The sequence below is a fragment of the Camelus dromedarius genome, chromosome 16 (genome assembly GCF_036321535.1).
Source record: "Camelus dromedarius isolate mCamDro1 chromosome 16, mCamDro1.pat, whole genome shotgun sequence".
Taxonomy (NCBI): Eukaryota; Metazoa; Chordata; class Mammalia; order Artiodactyla; family Camelidae; genus Camelus; species Camelus dromedarius.
This window is the reverse complement of record NC_087451.1, coordinates 13749471-13767011: the sequence shown is the minus strand read 5'-3', so window position 1 is coordinate 13767011 and position 17541 is coordinate 13749471. Positions and strand designations below refer to the sequence as shown.

Here is a 17541-nt window from a genome sequence, read left to right as displayed (position 1 = left end):
ATGTGACTTTTCACCCCTTGATGTTTCAGAAACTGAAGCCCCACATCTTCACGGTGGGTGAACAGACCTACAGGAATGTCAGGAGCCTGATTGAGCCAGTCAACCAGTCTATTGTCGTCAGTGGAGAGAGCGGTGCTGGGAAGGTAGGAGGACCTCTTTCCCACCCTGTCAGCTTCGCAACTAGCTGGACGAGCAGAGGGGCAGGGGGCGTTACTCCTCGAGGAGCCGTTTGCTGCCTAGTCCTTCCCAGATAGGCTGGCTTAAGCCGGGAGTCAGTGGGTATGCACTGGACAGGAATTCAGGAGGCAGGGTTTTCGTCTGAGCTCTTCCACCAGCTCTGCTGTAACCCTGGGTGAGATACTTTCCTGTCTAAGCCTTCGTTTTCTCATTGAAGGGCTCTCCCAGCTCTGACACCGTTGGAAACAAAAGTCAGCTGTTGGGGGTACCAGCATGGTGATTAAGAGCACATCAGAAAGATACTTAGCTTCTACAAACCTCAGTTCTTTCACTTGTAAAATGATAGGGAGGGAAAGGCCAACACCTAACTCCTGGGACTTCTGTGAGAATTAAATGAACCAGTGCAGAGAAGGCACTTGGTGGCATGGTTAGCATATGGCCCCACTCCTTCAAAAGGAGAGGATTTTTTGGGATACAGACCACCTGTACTTCTGGGTTGCCCTCAATGGCAAGGGCAGTGCATTGGGCCAACTGTGAGGAAGGACAGAAGTTCCTGGTGTGGTCATGTGGTCCCCAGGCAGCAAAACCACAATAGGTGAGACAGAATTGTACAAGGATGCACGGCTGGTCAGGGGAGGCCACTGGCCCAGGCTTCGCCACCTTCTTGCCAAGGCTTACTAGCCGCCCCACCCTTTCCTCAATGTTACCTTCACAAGGGATTCTTTGGACCATAAACCCTTTCTGCCTACACTCACTCGTGAGAGCAGTGCTGAGCACTGAGCACCTGCGAAGTTCTAGGCCCCAGGCTAGCCAGTAAGGAGCGGCACAGGGCGGGGACAGGGATGACAATGCAGCATCCGGCTTTCTGGGGGCTCTTAGCCCCCTGAGAAAGACAAGGAAACAATTGAAAGCAGCATGCTGTAGGGGTAAGGGCTAGGACGTGGGTGAGGAAGGGATCTCTGAGAGTTGTATCAGAGTGCCCATCTCCTGGCCAAAGCCCATTGTCCCCCAGAATTGCCCTGGGGAGCCAAGGCTGGGTGTGGTATCTTTTTAAAATTTATTTTTAATAAATAGTAATATAGTTACATGGTTCAAAAATCAAGCAATACTACAAAGGCTTACAAAGAAAAACAGCAACCCTGCCCCATACGTCTCAACCCTATTCCCTCTCTCCAGAGGCAACTACTTTCACACATTCTAGCAGTTTGGGTGCCTGCATCCGTATTTCTAAACAACATGCCTCTATTATTAGTTATTGATGTTTCACTTTTGGACCTTATCTGTTCATTTCCTACTTTGATGAGGATTTAGCCCTGTTTCCCTGGCCCCAAATACATAATGTAATTATATCAGTTTCTAAGTAAGTTCTTTGTATTAACAACCATGTGTGTTTTGTTCACGGCAGAGCCGTGTAATATACTATGATTGTATTTCCCTTCTTGTACAATTTTCACTTCCCCTGTACTTAATAATTGCCCCCATTTTTTCACTTATTCAGTTTCTGTATACCTATTATTAATTCATCATCAAACTTGTCACTAAAACTGGACAACACCTACCCAACCAGCAAGTATATCAGGTACTCTTTGTTCTTGGTGACGCCCTTCCTAGCGCCCTCACATCTCCTGCTCCCATCTGGACTGGTGGCTGCCAAGGGCTGCTGCCACACAGCTCTTACCTGGGAGCTGTCTGCCTGGCTCTGGGGATCCAGATTGCCGTCTGTCCTATGATAAATCTCCTGTTGTTGGAGCGCAGAGGCTTCGTCTTCTTCCTTCACTGCCTTGTTTTTATGAAGCATAGTAGCTTCCTGACAAAGGTTACATGGAGGGCATATTTTGAGTTATTGCACATCTGAGAATGTTTATTCTGCCTTAATTCGATATGTTGGCAGGACTTTATCATTTCAGGTTGGAAATAATTTCCTTCCCATATTTAGAAGTTATTTCCTTATATATTCTGTTGAGAGTCCCAGTCCATAAATGGTGATTTGTGTTTTCTATCCAAAAATTTTTAGGGTCATCTTTTTTATCCGTAGGTGTTAAAATTCACAGTGACGTGTCTTGATATGGTCTTTTCTCACTTGCTTATGCTGGATACTTTTTATGGTTTTGTTTTGGTGTTTTAGCTTTTTTTTGAGTTATAGTCATTTTACAATGTTGTGTCAATTTCCAGTGTAGAGCACAGTTTTTCAGTTATACATGGACATACATATATTCATTGTTGCATTTTTTTTTCACTGTGAGCTATTATGGGTCTTTGAACCTTGAAACTCATGTCCTTTTGTGTGTGAAAATATTTTTGTATTGTATCTAATAATTTAATAATTTATTCCCCTTGTTCCTTTCTGGAACTCCTATTGGTAGAAAGTTTAATTAATTGTCTAGAAAGTATCCTTATTTTTCTCCCCTATTCTATATTTGGTTCTGTCTTCTGGGAGATATTCTCTACCCTTCAGTTATTTTGAATTTTGAATTCTAGGAGTTGTTTCTTGTCCCCTGAATTCCCCCCCAGCAACCTGGTCTTATCTCAGAGGTTCATTATCTTTGAGATTATTTCATGATTTTTACTTATCTTCTGCTCCTCTAATTTCTGTTTCCAAAATTTATTTCTACTTCCTCCTAGTTCCTTTTCTCCCTTTGTTTGTGATATTTGTCATTCATTTAGTTTATCAGATAGTTAATTATTCTTGAGTTTCTATTCATACTTAAGAATAAGACATTAAGCAACTGATCAGAATCTTTAATGTTTATGGACAGGAGATCTCACTATCGGTAGCTTCCTAAACTTGTGGGACCAGAAGAGATTCTTCAAATCTCATCATTAGAGGGATAGAAACTATAGTTAAGTGGAAATGATAAAAATTAAAAACACAAACAGCTCCTTCATGCTTATCAGCAGACTAGACATTCAGAATACATCAATGAACTTGAGAATGGGTCAATAGAAATGAAAAAAACAAAGAGAAAATTGAAAAACAAAGTGCATCTAAGAGCTTTCATACAGTATCAGGTGGTTTACCATACTTGTAATTAGTGTCCCAGGAGAAAAGAGAGAATGTTAGTGAGAAGTAATATTTTAGAAAATAAACAAAAGATGGCAGGCACAGATCCTAGAAGTCCAGGAAACACTAAGCAGGATGAATACAAAGAAAATACATCTAGGCACATTATAGTCAAATTGCTGAAAAACCAAACATAAGTAAAAAATCTTAAAGGAAGCCAGGAAAAACATACATAAAGAGAAGTAAAGATCAGATAACCGGCATCTTGTCAGAAATTGCAAGCCCAGAGATAATACAGTGACATCTTTAAAGCGCCAAAAGAAAATATCAGCCTAGAATTCTGTTACCAGCAAAAATATCTTTCCGAAATAAAAGTGAAGTAAAGATTTTTTCAGACAAAAGTTGAGGAATTCATTGTCAGCAGATGTATACTATAAGAAATATTAGAGGAATTTCTTTAGGCCAAAGGAATATGAAACCAGGTGAATATTTAGATTGATAAAAAGAAATAAAGAGCATTGAAAATGTAAAATCTTATTTTTCATGTATCTTTAAAAGATAACTCACTTTATGACAAAGATAGTAACAATCTATCATAGGGACACAATGGAATGATAAAAGTACTAAATTCAACCATTTTCATTTAAAAGAAGAAAAAATACCAAAAATCACATGGAACAAATCAAAAAGAAATAGGGAGAGAGTACAGGTCAGTGGTAGAGTGCATGCTTAGCATGCATAAGGTCCTGGGTTCAATCCCCAGCACCTCCATTAAAAATAAATAAATAAACCTTATTACCAGGCCCCCCCCAAAATAAATAAATAAAGAAGAAATAATGAGATGATGGCTTTAAATCCAGCCATCGTGATTAGTACATTAAATGTAAATGGACTAAACTCTCCAATTAAAGACAGAATTGGAGTTCTTTTAAAAGGCAAAACTTACATTGTATGATGTCTTTAAGAAACCCACTGTAAAGACATAGATAGGTTCAAAGGAAGAGAATGGGAAAAGGTACACCATTCCAACACTTACCAAAGGAAAGCAGAAGTAACTATACATTAATATACAAAGCAAAAAAACAATTGAAAGGAGAAGTAAATAAAATCAAAATTAATAGTTTGGGATTTGCATATTTTTTTGAGTACACATGGAACTCAAGTGTAACATTCACCAATATGGACTGTCTTCTGAGCCACAAAACAAATCTGTCTGAAAAGATTAAGATACAAACTATGTTCTCATCCCAAGTAGAATTTAACTAGAAATAAATAACAAAGATACCTGGAAAATCCCAAAGCATTTGGAAATTAACACCCTTCTAAGTATCCTGTGAGTGAAAGAAGTAATCACAAGGGATATTAGAAAACACTTTGAATTGCATGAAAATGAAAGCACAACATATCAAAATTTGTGCTTAAAAAAAGAAAAAGCTGTGCCTAAAGGGAAATTTATTGTAGTGTGTTAGATGCTTATATTAGAAAAGGATAAACTCTCATTGCTTTGAGCTTCTGCTTATTCAAGAGGAAAAAAGAATACAGTAAAACCAAAGTAAGCAGAAGAAGAATGTAAAGTGGACAAAAAAACGGTAAAACAGAAACAAAAATAATAAAGTAAGTGAAATCAATAACTGTTTCTTTTAGAAGATTAATAAAATTAATAACCCTCTAGTTAAATTTAAAGAGAGAAAAAGACAAATTATGAATGTCAGAAAATAAAAGAATAGACATCACTAAAGATCCTATAGATGATAGATTTTATTAACTTTATCAATAAATTCTACAATTTAATGAAAAGGAGAAATATTTTGAAATACACAAACTGCTGAAGCTCACACAAGAAGAAATATATAACCTGGAATATCTAAGTATATGAAAGAGTTTTAAGTCATAGTTAAAAACCTTTTCTCGTAGAAAGCTCCAGGCCCAGGTACCTTCACTTTGTGGATTCCACCTGGTATTTAAGAAAGTAATGTTACCAATTCTGTACAGATTCTTTTCAGAAAATAGAAGAGAGGGAACACCTCCCACCTCAGAGAAAGACCTCAAAGAATTTACAAAAAAAGCTACACCTAAAAAGTTGTGAGGTGTAGAGAATTTATCGGGTAATAGGATAGAGTCCAGTATATAAAAATTGATTGTGTTTCTCTGTCTTAGCAACGAACAAGTGGAAATAAAATGAAAAGAGACCTCTCAGCTGATTAAAAACAAAGCAGAATTTTATAATTAGATTGCCTGGGTTGAAATCAGAGCCTTATCATTTATTAGAAATGTAATCTTCACTAAAATTTGAATTTTTTCTATGCCTCAGTTTCATCATTTTGAAAATGGGTAGTATGTAATTGCACCTGCATCTGTAGAGTTAGTAAGAAAGCGCATAGAAAGTGTCCTTAGCTCAGCACCTGCCACAGGGTAGTCAGTATTAGCTGTGAGCCTCAGAGACACTGAGTTGCCTGCTTAGATCAGGTCACAGTGGGTTCTCCTTCTCTACCCCAGCCCCTCTCTTTTCTTAAATGCATCTAAGGGCTGGGAGAAGCAGAAGAAAGCATCCCCATTTCACAGATAGGAGAAGTGCCTCACCCAAGGACACAGTTGAATTCAGTCGTCAGCAACACAAATGGCGGAGAAGAGGGCACTGGTGGGCGCCATTCCCTTGGGCAGGCTCAGAAGTGGGAGGGAACAGGGACACAGCTCCCACAGGACCGTTTCTGCCGCAGACATGGACGTCCCGCTGCCTGATGAAGTTCTATGCTGTGGTGGCCGCCTCGCCGACATCCTGGGAGAGCCACAAGATTGCAGAGAGGATCGAACAGCGAATCTTGAACTCCAACCCTGTCATGGAAGCTTTTGGTGAGCTTGGTGTCCTCTGCACAGCACCTTTGTCCCATTTCCTCTGGGGTTTGCCACCTTCCAGGGAGAGGAGCAGTCTCTCTTGGGATCGGAAGATAGTGTATCACTCACTGCCTTAGATCCCCAGCTTCCTCCTGGGTGCCCATAGCCTCCTTCCACTAGAGGTGGTGTCCCTCTGTCAGCCCCTTCCTTTAGCCTAAGCAGATGTAGCAGTGGTGCTGGGGAGGACCCTGTGGCTCTCCCAGTTCAAATCCCATCCTTCTGAACAGTTTCCTGATGGTTCAGAGAAGGAGACTTGTCCAAGGATGCACAGGTAGTGTCCACGTTGGTACTGTAGGTGTTGCGTTTTGCTGTCTGCCTCAGTAGTAACAGCTTGTTTTTGATCTCTTCCCTTCAAAGAAAACCGTCCCTGACTGCCTGAATTTGCTCATTCCAATTCATTACCAGGCAGCTCTAGCTGTACTGAATCACACTTGCCCTAGTCCTGTCCCCTGTGACATGGAAACCAACAAAGGGGCCTTTAGGTGACTTGAGGGTAGAGGCATGGCCCCAGCAGACCCATAGCCACCTTGGCCCATGAGGACACTGTGAACGTGGGTGTGGTCTGTAGGGAATGCGTGCACACTGAGGAACAACAACAGTAGCCGCTTTGGGAAGTTCATCCAACTCCAGCTGAACAGGTAATTGCTGCTGCCGCCCTGGCTGATGGGGGTGTGGGGAGGTTGAAAGTGCCTAGGGCAGTCTCCAGCCTGGGCCACCCCTGTGGGCAGAACCCAGCTCCTCTTAGCATGTTTGCTTGTGGGATAAGTGAACTGGAGGGTGTGTTCTTCAAACCTGGAGCACTACAGCTACTCCGTCTGGCCTTAGGGACCCTGGTAATATGCTTGTCACAGCCTGTGTGTTCTGGCTTCTACTTTTGCTCAGAGACTTCTAGTTAAACTGCCACCTCTCTGAGCCACACCTCTGACCTTGAAGCTAGGGCTTCTGATCTGGTCTTGGGATGGGGCACAGTGATGTACAGAGGCCTTGGTTCTGCCTTCTTAAGCTGGTTGCAGAGGGATGTCCCAGACCCCCTCCACCCCCCGCCTCCTGCCAAGGACCTGCTGAGTTGTCCCTGGTCCTCTTGACCCCTGTTAACTAAGTAGAAGAGCTTGAGGGGAGGCTGCAGCCTGGCACACAGAAGGTGCCCAATGACTATGGAATGAACAGCTAATGGGCTCCAGCCTGCTTGTGCCCAGGGACCACCAGATGACTGGAGCTGCAATTCAGACCTACCTCCTAGAGAAAACTCGAGTGGCCTGCCAGGACTCCACTGAGAGGAACTTCCACATCTTCTATCAGGTCTGTACCAGGCGGGGCCTGCAGCTGCCCAGATGCAGGGCGGAGATGGGTCTGTGCCTCTGTCTTCCCCTCCCCGCCTTGCTTCGTGTCTGCCTCTTTGCCTGGTGCTCAGTGATGCCAGCCCCTATTCCTGCAAACTGTATGTGACACTTCTGCCACACTGGACCTTGCCCCCTGGGATGGTTTTGGCGTGGGGATGTGCTTGCCTTCTCTATGTGATCAGACTGTCTCTACAGTGGAAGCTGTCACCCTCAGACAGGACTGTCCCCCTCAGACAGGGCTGTCCTCAGATGGCAACTGTCTCCCCCAACAGAGCACGGACTTTCCTAGACAGTGCCTCCTCCATCAGACTAGGGGACCCCCCAAGGCATGGATGGTATGTCCTCCTGCTCTCAGACTGGGACTGGGGGCTCCCCAGACAGAGTTGTGCTTCCTTTATCAGACAACAGGCCCCCTCCATGGGTTTTTGCACTGGGTTGGAGACACCCAGAATTGTTGCCTGCTGCTTTTGCCCCTGTGCCTGCCCTGGGCTCTCTACAGGGACCTCTTAGCCTTGTGGTGTTGCTGCCGTTCCTCACTGCTCTCATCCCAGCCCCAGGCTTGTGCAGGCCCAGGCTTCCCCAGAACCCCCAGCTCAGCCCTCCGCCCCGACTCCCACAGATCTGCAAAGGAGCCAGTGCGGATGAGAGGCTCCAGTGGCACCTCCCCGAGGGAGCCGCCTTCTCCTGGCTGCCCAACCCAGAGAGGACCTTGGAAGGTAGGGGGAGCCTTACCCAGCACCCTGGGCTGGCCCAGAGGCACCCACCCATCCCACCAAGGCCTGCCTGTCTCATCCCTCACTGCCCCCGCTGACACTGGTCCTGACACTGGGCTGTGACTTGGATTCCTTTTCAGAGGATTGTTTCGAAGTGACCAGGGAGGCCATGCTTCATTTGGGCATCGATGCCCCCACCCAGAACAACATCTTTCAGGTCAGAGGAAAAGCCACACCACTTACATGTGGCAGCGGTGATGGGCAGCCCCTCTCATAGAGCCCTTCTCTCAACTCGTCAGTGTCTTTTCCTGAGGATCTAGGACTTCAGGCCCCGCTGCACAATCTCCAAGGAGTCAACCACTTGTCTGTGCAGCTGAGCCTGGAGACAAGGTGTCAGGGTAGACAGGGCGTAGACGACAATGACAGAGCACATAGTGCTATAGAATAGACTAGCACAGTGATCCACGGCGGTCGGAGGGCAAGGTGCCTGGGTCAGTTACTACTGCAGTCATCAGAATAGAAAAGTAATGCTGCCATGTGTTTGTCTAGTGTGTTAAATTTTTTAAATCACATTCTTAGCTCACCTCTTAGCTCACTTGGCTTTTTCAACAGCCCCGTGGGTGTGGAGATTATTCCCATGTTATGCTGGAGAAAACTAGAGCCCTGCCTGTGGCCAGCAGTACTAAGTGGTACAGAGAGCGTTTGTGCTGGATGTAGTGATTCCGACTTGCTGCCTTCCCCTCCCTCCTCTTGGGACCCAGTGCTGACCCAGGCGAGCCGGGCCCCGGGCCTCAGTCATCCCCACTATGGCCTCCCTTTTCCCATTTGTCTTTGGCTCCCTACTCACCACCTCCCCTGCAGACCAGCAGGAGGGGATCTATAGGATGGGCTGGCAGCAGAGACAGGGACGCCACTGCAGGGAGATGGCAGTGCAGTGGAAAGTAACCCCCACCTCCATATGGGGGCTCCTCAGGCAGTAGGGGGTGACCATAGCCAGTACAGGCACCGCCAGCCAAGAGCTTGGCCAGAGGGACAGCACATGGGACAGCCCAGGGCAAGTGGACAGCACTAGGAGTCCATTCAGGAGTGCTGACTTGGGGGTGGCATGATTCTCTGCCCCAGCCACACTGCCCATCAGGCATGGCAGTCTTCTGAGGTGGGTTGTGGCCTGAAAGCCAACAGCATGTGGACATACCCTTTCTGGGACGAGACAGGGTTCATAGGAGAGGCCCTGGCTCTGCCAGTACCAGGTCCAAAGGTTTCCAAGTTGCTGGACCCAGGGTTCCCCTATTCTACAGGCCCTGGGAGCTCATCCATGTGGATCATTGAGTGCTAAGGCAAGGGAGCACCCAGAGCACCCACTGTACAGAGACCAAGACCACAGAGCCTCCCCTAGGCTGGGCCTGGACGCCCAACGGTGCTGAGAAAGGGCCTAAGGGAGCATAGCCAAGCCCCCACCAGTTACACAGAGGTAGACCCTGTTCTGCAAAGAACGGGAGCGGCGTTCCCACACAGTCTGCTCCTAGAGCTAGGGAGGCAGAGGGACAGACTGGGTGACATAGTGGCCCCCCTGGCTGCCCCAGGAGGGATCTGAAGGCAGACTGCCCGGTTTCTCAAACCGCCTTTCTCCTTTACCAAGTGTGTGGCCTTGGGCTTGTGATGTAACGTCTCCCCGTCTGGTCTCTATTAGGGGCATCATCACAGCACATGCCTCCTTGTTTGTTGAAAAGATTGCACGAGGTGATGCCTGTAGCTTGTGTAGAATCCTGCCTGGCCAAGTCGTGGAGTCAGTGGGCAGTGATTGAGAGCTACCATTATTATCCTGTTATCACGATTATACTCAGCAGGAGACAGACCTTTCCCAGGCTGGGCTCCAGCCCTTGAGAAGGTACCTACTTTGTGTCTTCTTCCCCCCTCCCCCAGGCCCTAGCTGGACTGCTGCACCTCGGCAACATCCGGTTTGCTGACTCCGGGGATGAGGCCCAGCCCTGCCGGCCGATGGATGATGGTGAGTGTGAGGGCGAGGGCAGGGGGCCTGCAGCTCAGGCTTTGGGTAGACACCTGGGGAGCGAGGCAGGCCCTGCCCAGAAAAGAGCCAACATTTGGTGGGATTGGGTGGGAGGGAGGCCAAAGGGTGAAATTTGGAATGTGTCCCTGAAGCCATCAGCTGTAGGGCCTTGCCCTGGGGAAGTTACTCCTCACCCTGTCTCTGGAAGGGCAGCATCATCCACAGACAAGAAAACGAGAGTGGGAGGATTTGTAAAGCGGTTTATCCCACACATGGAGGCGTGGACTGAGACACAGAAGTCCTGAGTTCAAGTCCTGCCTCTGCCGTAGGCGAGTCTCAGGCCCACCAGCACCTAGGTTCACTCTGTCCCACTGGGTGGGTCATGGTTCCACTGATGAGTCCACAGTGCCTTGTGTGGAGGGCTGTTTGGATGGAGAGTGTTTGTGCCTCCCAGGCGCTGTCAGGACATCGGCCTTGCTGCTGCGGCTCCCAGAAGACCCACTGCTGGAGACACTGCGGATTCGAACCATCAGGGCAGGCAGGCAGCAGCAGGTGTTCCGGAAGCCCTGCTCCCAGGCCGAATGTGACACCCGCAGAGACTGTCTGGCCAAACTAGTCTATGCACGGTGAGCACTCTGGGCCCAGCCCCCTCCTGGGCTCCCCCCATCCGGACTTAGACCAGACACCGGCAGGCAGTAGGCCAGGCCCAGGGTGAGGGCTGCCAGATAAAGCAGACAGGTTTCTCTCCCTGCTCCCTGGATCCTTGCGGACAGCAGGGAGTGGCTCCTGGGCTTTCCCTGAGCAAGGCCTTTGGCCTCGATTCCAGAGTACTCTGTGGGGAAAGTTGCCACAGCCTGGTCTAGATTCAGCTCGTTATTAAAGTACAGGAGCCTGCCTTGACCTTGAGAGGTGAGGAATGCCTGCCTAGCTCTCCGCTGGCACGGCAGGCCCCAGAGGTGATGTGGGGCCCTCCCAACTCCAGGCGCAGACCCGTGGGTGAACGGGCTCCTCTGTCTCCATCCGCCCCTATACTCTTCATAGTCACCTGGGGAATTGATAGATGGTGATGGAGCCAGGAGCTTAGGCCGCCGTCCTGGGCAGCACTGTGCAGCAGGTGGGAGCCCAGAGCAGGTGGAAGGCAGAGGCCCTGGCCCTTTCCTGGTGGTTCTGTGGGCATCTCCACCCCTGGCCATGCAGTTAAGGCTGGTTTCTCACCCTGCATGCTGAGATCCTTCAGGGTGCCATTGAGGGTGTCCAGGGCCCAGAATTCTCTGAAATGACAGGACAGAACATGTGTGTGTGTGTGTGTGCGTGCTTGCACGCATATGCTTATGAGAAATTGGGCACCTAGTGAGGGGGTCCCCCTACTTTTAGGAACTTCTCAAAGAGCTCAGAGCCTAAGAGGCACTGCTGAAGGAGTAGGATGCTCTGAGTTGAAACTGACCCAGGGCAGCCGGGCCCAGACTGAACCCAGTTCGGCAAGAGACTCAGTTCCCACTCCCTTGAAGCTAATTTTAGGACAGAATTTCAGGCCAAGAATTTTTAAGGCTTTTGTGTCAAGTCATTGCAAAATTAGCAGATAAAGTGTGATGATCACAGACAGAGTGAGCCTCTAATCATAGAACATTCCAACATGGCAAGCAGGTCACTGTATCACTGGGTCACTCGTTTTTAGTACCTCAAATGGGTATTTGAAGCCCCTGTTGCAAAAATAGAAGCCATTTACTGAATTGAAAAAGGTTAGAACAATTACTTAAAGAAACAGAAAGAAACCCCTTACATAGTGTTGTATGTTTCACCAAGTTGTACAGCAACCATCTCATCTCAGGGACGATGGTTCCAGAGTGCAGGATACCACTGTCGACCTCGGGTGACACAGGGCCCACCTGTGCAGAACCGAGTGGAGGGATGTGGCCTGGCCTTGAGCTCCGGAGTCACACAAATTTTTTGATTTCTCAGTGCATAGAAAAGTTACATTTAACTCTATCATAGTCCCTTAGGTGCAACAGCTTTGTGTCTAAAAGAACAACGTACCTAATTTTAAATAACACTGTTGGAAAAATGGCGCTGATAGACTTGCCTGACACAGGTGTGCCACAGACCTTCAATTTATTTTAAAAAAAAATGTATCTGGGAGGCACCGTAAAGTGAAGCACCATAAAACAAGGTGTGCTGCAGTCAGTCATGTGCTCAGTCTTGCTTGGGGGCAGGCCGGATTTCTGTGTGCCCGGGAACACGCACCACCACAGCCTGCGTCTGCAGTGGGTGGAGACAGGATGGGCGGGAAACCAGAGGACAGGGTTTAGCCCTTCACCTGTCAGGCTCCAAAGACAGGTCCTCCAAGATGTGACACCCCAGCTGGAAGGGCAACTGTGCCACCCCTCAGGCTCAGCCTGACCCCTCTCCCCCAACCCCTGCAGGCTGTTTGACTGGCTGGTGTCGGTGATCAACAGCAGCGTCTGTGCAGACCCCGCCTCCTGGACCACTTTTATAGGTAGCAGGGGCTCACTCTCCCGGAGCCCTCCCTCAGAAAAAGGACAGGAGGGACCTGGACGGAGAGGCAGCACCCTGGGTCTGCTCCGGGCAGATCCTTTCTCTTCTCTGCACCCATCTCCTCACCCGTCCAGTGCCCACGCCTGACCATCCACAGCTCTCCAGGCAGACTCAGTGGTGCCCAGGCCATGAGGGCCCTTTTCTCCCTGGAGGCCCAGCTCTGGTCTCAGGAGAGGAGTTGGGGGAGGGGGAGAAAGGGCTAGATTAGAAGAGACCTGGGGGGCATGATAGCCTTGTCAGAACCTGGGTGGGATAGTCAGATGGGGGAGGATGTGAAGCTCAGAGGTTAGTGGGATTGGTGACATCTGCTCACAGAATGGTGGAATTCTAGGCACCCACTGAGTGGTGAGACCCAGGCCATCCAAACTGGGTTAAATGCAGAAAATGTCCCCTGGGACCTGGTTCCCTCACACCTCATTCAGCCTCTTCCTGCTCTGAGTTCTGAGTGGGGCGCGAGGTGGAGACGGGAGCCGCCCTGGGGTGGGGTGGGGGGCCATGCCCACTGCCGGGGGTCATGCTCCCTCACCCTCGTCCCCAGGCTGCCAGGTATGAGGCTTCACCCTGCACTCCCGTGGTTCTCCAGTCCCCGCCTCCTCCCTGCACTGGCCCCACAGGTTCTCCCCTTCCTCGCAGGCCTGCTGGATGTTTACGGCTTTGAGTCGTTTCCCCACAACAGCCTGGAACAGTTGTGTATCAACTACGCCAACGAGAAGCTGCAGCAGCACTTCGTGGCTCACTACCTCAGGGCTCAGCAGGTAAGGGGTGGGCGGTCCTGCCTTCTGTCTCCCAGGGTCTGACCAGGGCCTTTAGCTCCTTTGATGCCGTTCTGGAACATGCTGCGGTGCTGAGGCCAGCCGAGGGATGGCCCATCTGGCCCTCAGACCACAGCTGCCTTCTGCCACGCCCCCACCCCACCCCTGATGTCTGCCCCTAGGAGGAATACGCAGTCGAGGGCCTGGAGTGGTCATTTGTCAACTACCAGGATAACCAGACCTGTCTGGATCTCATCGAGGGGAGCCCCATCAGCATCTGCTCCCTCATAAATGAGGTGGGGGGGTCAGTTAGTGTGCTGAGCGCCGAGTTGCGCTCTGGGCTTTTCTGGGACCTTGAAGACCATCCTTTGCCCTCCCTGTGCCTCTGTCTCTCCATCTGCATAATGGGTTTGCTAGCCCTATGTCCCCTCTGTCTCAGGGTCACTGTGATGCCTGTGTGACAACTCCCCTGGGGTCCACGGGGTGGGGACTGTGAGGGTCGTGAGCCCCTCTCACTTCTGTGGCTGACTGCGCATCCCGGCCCACACAGGAGTGCCGCCTCAATCGGCCAAGCAGCGCAGCTCAGCTCCAGACACGCATTGAAAGCGCCCTGGCCGGCAGCCCCTGCCTGGGCCACAACAAGCTCAGCCCAGAGCCCAGCTTCATCGTGCTGCATTACGCGGGGTCTGTGCGGTACCACACCGCGGGCCTGGTGGAGAAGAACAAGGTGAGGGCTGTGGTGGGAGCCGGCGGGAGGCGAGCTGCTGTCATTGCTGCACATGTGCGGACATTTCTGTTGTGCATCCTCTCCCTCCTGAACATCCTCCAGAACCCAGGGTCAGCTCTTGGGCCCACCTGTCTGAAGTCTCTGCTATCGGGCATGACCTGCCCAGAGATGACCCGTGTCACTCACTCTGGCTTCTAGGCATCCAGTGGACCAGCTCTGAGTCTCTCAGGCTCAGGCCCTGCCCTTCTTCTGGGGCCTGGGTGAGCCAGGCTGGCAGCCCATGGACAGCCCGGGGTAGCACTCCACCTGTCCTCACCTGCTGTCGTTGTCCTTTTCCTGTAGGACCCCATTCCCCCTGAGCTGACCAGGCTCCTGCAGCAATCCCAGGACCCCCTGCTCAAGGTGCTGTTTCCTGCCGACCCTGAAGAGAAGTCCCAGGAGGAGCCTTCTGGCCAGAGCAGGGCCCCAGTGTTGACCGTGGTGTCCAAGTTCAAGGTGGGTCTGGTGGTGCTGAGGAGACATGCTCAGTTCACTCACCCATCTCCAGTGCTTACTGAGCACCCCCGGGATTGGTGCTGTGTGCTGGGGAGCACTGATGAGTCAAGCAGACATGGTCCCGGTCTGCACAGAGCTGATAATTCCATTTGGAAGTCAGAGGTGGGAATCTGACAGATGGACTGTGGGCATAATTGATGTGACAGGAAGCTGAGGGGCCCGTGGGTGGCTGTGGGGCCTCTCACCTCCTGCTGATAGGGTGATTGTGGAAGAGCAGTGGTTACCAGAACCTCTGTGACCTGGTCCCCTAGCTTCCTGCTCAAACTCGTTCCTCCTCCAGTATCTTAAGCTTCTGCTGTCTCTCAGCCCTTGCACACTCTGCCTCCACTGCCTAGGGTGCCCCTCACAGTCTCTGCCTCCTGCAGGCCTCCCTGGAGCAGCTCCTGCAGGTCCTGCAGGCCACCACGCCCCACTACATTCGCTGCATCAAGCCCAACAGCCAGGGCCGGGCGCAGGCGCTCCACCGGGAGGAGGTAACACGCTGGGCCAGAGCTGCTTCGGGGGGTCCCAGCCAGCCAAGGCCCCGGAGGGGTGAAAGGCAGGGCATCTGCTCCGAGTGGAGTGACGTTAGGGACGGCTTATCTCCCCAGCTCTGGCAGGACAGTCATGTCTGGTTGTGTGGTCTGTGCACTGCACAGTGGCCCAACCATAGAAGGCGAGTAGGGGCTTCAGTGCATCTTATTCTCTGCTCACAAAGCCGTGGGCCCAGACGAGGGACAGGCTGCCCAGAGGAAGGGGTATCTTCTGTGATTAGCTGAAACTCTGTGTCACCTACCAGATCGGGCCCAGCATGGCAGTTTCTGACTAGAAGTATAGTTTCTAAAATTTGCACAAAAGCACTCCGTGGCCAGTAGCTGCCCTTTGCCGTGTGGAGGGATGTGGATGAGGTGTGAGTGCTGGACGATGCTGGAGAGTGTCCCACAGTCACTGGTAGACGTGGCCTTAGGGTTCATAGCCAGGGCCACTGCTGTGTGGTAAAGACCTTGGTCAGGTCCTGGAAGAATCTTCAGGATATAACTTCTCCTGCCCCTCAGCTGTGACTCACTTGTTGCCTGCAGAATATAAGGTAAATAAAAGTAGAAATGGGTTGGCTGCACTGTGAGGCAAAGTCGGGAGTGGTGAGACAGCCAGGACCGGCACTCACCTCGGCTGTACTAGAAGCCAGGCTTCAGGTAAGGGGACCTGGGGCCATCAGAACCCTTTCCAGTAACGAGATTTTCTCAAGGTCTCTTGATTTCTCACTGCCCCAAAGAGTGTCCCCCATCAGCTGAGCCTCAGGAGAGCCTGCAGTCCCATGCCAACAGGACCGAGGGAGGAGTGGCATTTCTGGCCTGCTGGCCCCACACTGCAGGTGCCCAGCCTGTCTCCCCACCCCTGCAGGTCCTGAACCAGCTGGAGGCCTGTGGCCTCGTGGAGACCATCCATATCAGTGCCGCCGGCTTCCCCATCCGGTGAGTGGGCGGGTCCATCCAGAGCAGGGGACAGGGCCAATGCCAAGGTGGAGCTTGGGGCACAGGTCAGACAACAGCCTGCTCAGCCCAGAGCAGGATGTGGAGATGGAGAAAGAGAGGCGGGTCCCCAGAAGTGGACATAGAGCTGTAAGGCTGGGCTCGCTTTCCATGCACTGTTTTATGGCAGGTGAGAGGGCGAGACTCACCTTGCTTGTTCACTGATATGTTTCTAGTGTGTATCAGTGAATAAGGAAGGTGAGTCTTGCCCTCTTGGGGTGTACATTACTGTGGAAACAAGAACAAGAAATATAAAGCTAATCAGAGCTGGGAAAGGAAAAAAATGCCGTTAGGTAGACTAGGTAAGGGCTGGTCAGGGAGGGGCCCTATGGGGAGCGACCTGGCCTGGGAAGACCTGGGGGAGGAGAGAGCATCCAGACCCAGGAAGCAGCAACCACAGAGTTCCCAGGTTAGGACCTGAGAGATGCTGAAGTGACCGGAGCACAGCAAACTGGGAGGATGGTAGAGGGGGGCAGAAACCACACCCGCAGAGCCCGTATGCCACATGAAGACCGCAGTTGTCTGAGTGCCGTGGGAGCTGCTGGACGTCATAGGAAGGGATGCTATGTGGCTGGATGTAGGGCCAGGAGAGAAGGGAGGAGATAGGTGGGAGGCTGTTACAATTGTACAGGCAAGATGGTGGCCCAGTGAAAAATGGAGAGAATTGAGTAGAATTGGAGTATGGCTTGTGATAGAAATTGGACTGTGGATTAACCAACCATGGGGTACTGGGCAGAGAAGCTGTAGACTTCCAGGCTGCAGAAGGAACTTCCAGGCTTTTGTCTGAGACGAGTGGATGGTTTGGGGGAGGGTCAGATTGGAAATGGAGGCGTACGTAAGGGTCTGTCCTCCGTGACTTTTAACACCATGAGCGAGGAGGAAACCACAGGGGTAGAGGGAAGAGGTCTGTGGCCATTCCCTGAGGAATGCTCATGTTTAGAGAGAGGGTGGATGATAAGAAACCAGCAACAACTTGGAAGGAGTCAAGGTGAAGGAGAAAACCGAGACTGTGGGTGTCCTGGAGGTTGAGAGCTTGCAAGCTCTACAAGGAAGGGGTCAGGGGGGCACCTGCTGCCCAGAGGCCAGAGCGCTGACACCTGCATTTGGTGGCATGGTGTTTGCTGATGGCTGCCCTGAGAGCCACACTGCTGCCGTGTTGGGGACAGAAGCCAGACTCAGGAGGAAATACAGCTGTTCAGAGAAGCTTGGCTGTGAAGGGGAGGAGAGAGGTCAGGAGGAAGCAGAGGAGGCCATGGGGTCAGAGGGGAGTGGTGGCAGGCATGCCGAGCACCTGTGCACGGGTAGGGTGACCTGC

General features: G+C 50.7%; 1 protein-coding gene across 14 annotated transcripts in view; it reads left to right on the top strand.

Annotated features, from left to right (window-relative positions):
• Positions 1–17541, top strand: part of MYO19 (myosin XIX) — a 39808-nt gene that overhangs the window by 15217 nt on the left and 7050 nt on the right. For 9 of the 14 annotated variants that reach the window (XM_064495003.1, XM_064495002.1, XM_064495004.1 and 6 more), the window contains exons 6-20: positions 30–143; positions 5896–6028; positions 6639–6708; positions 7252–7369; positions 8030–8126; positions 8264–8340; positions 10047–10131; positions 10586–10757; positions 12552–12625; positions 13318–13439; positions 13619–13732; positions 13987–14163; positions 14506–14658; positions 15084–15191; positions 16099–16169. In XM_064495003.1, coding sequence (XP_064351073.1) covers positions 30–143; positions 5896–6028; positions 6639–6708; positions 7252–7369; positions 8030–8126; positions 8264–8340; positions 10047–10131; positions 10586–10757; positions 12552–12625; positions 13318–13439; positions 13619–13732; positions 13987–14163; positions 14506–14658; positions 15084–15191; positions 16099–16169 — 1685 coding nt within the window. Of the gene's footprint in view, positions 1–29; positions 144–5895; positions 6029–6632; positions 6709–7237; positions 7370–8029; positions 8127–8263; positions 8921–10046; positions 10132–10585; positions 10758–12551; positions 12626–13317; positions 13440–13618; positions 13733–13986; positions 14164–14505; positions 14659–15083; positions 15192–16098; positions 16170–17541 lie in introns of those variants that run through there. The other 5 variants (XM_064495010.1, XM_064495006.1, XM_064495007.1 and 2 more) reach the window with 4 other exon arrangements.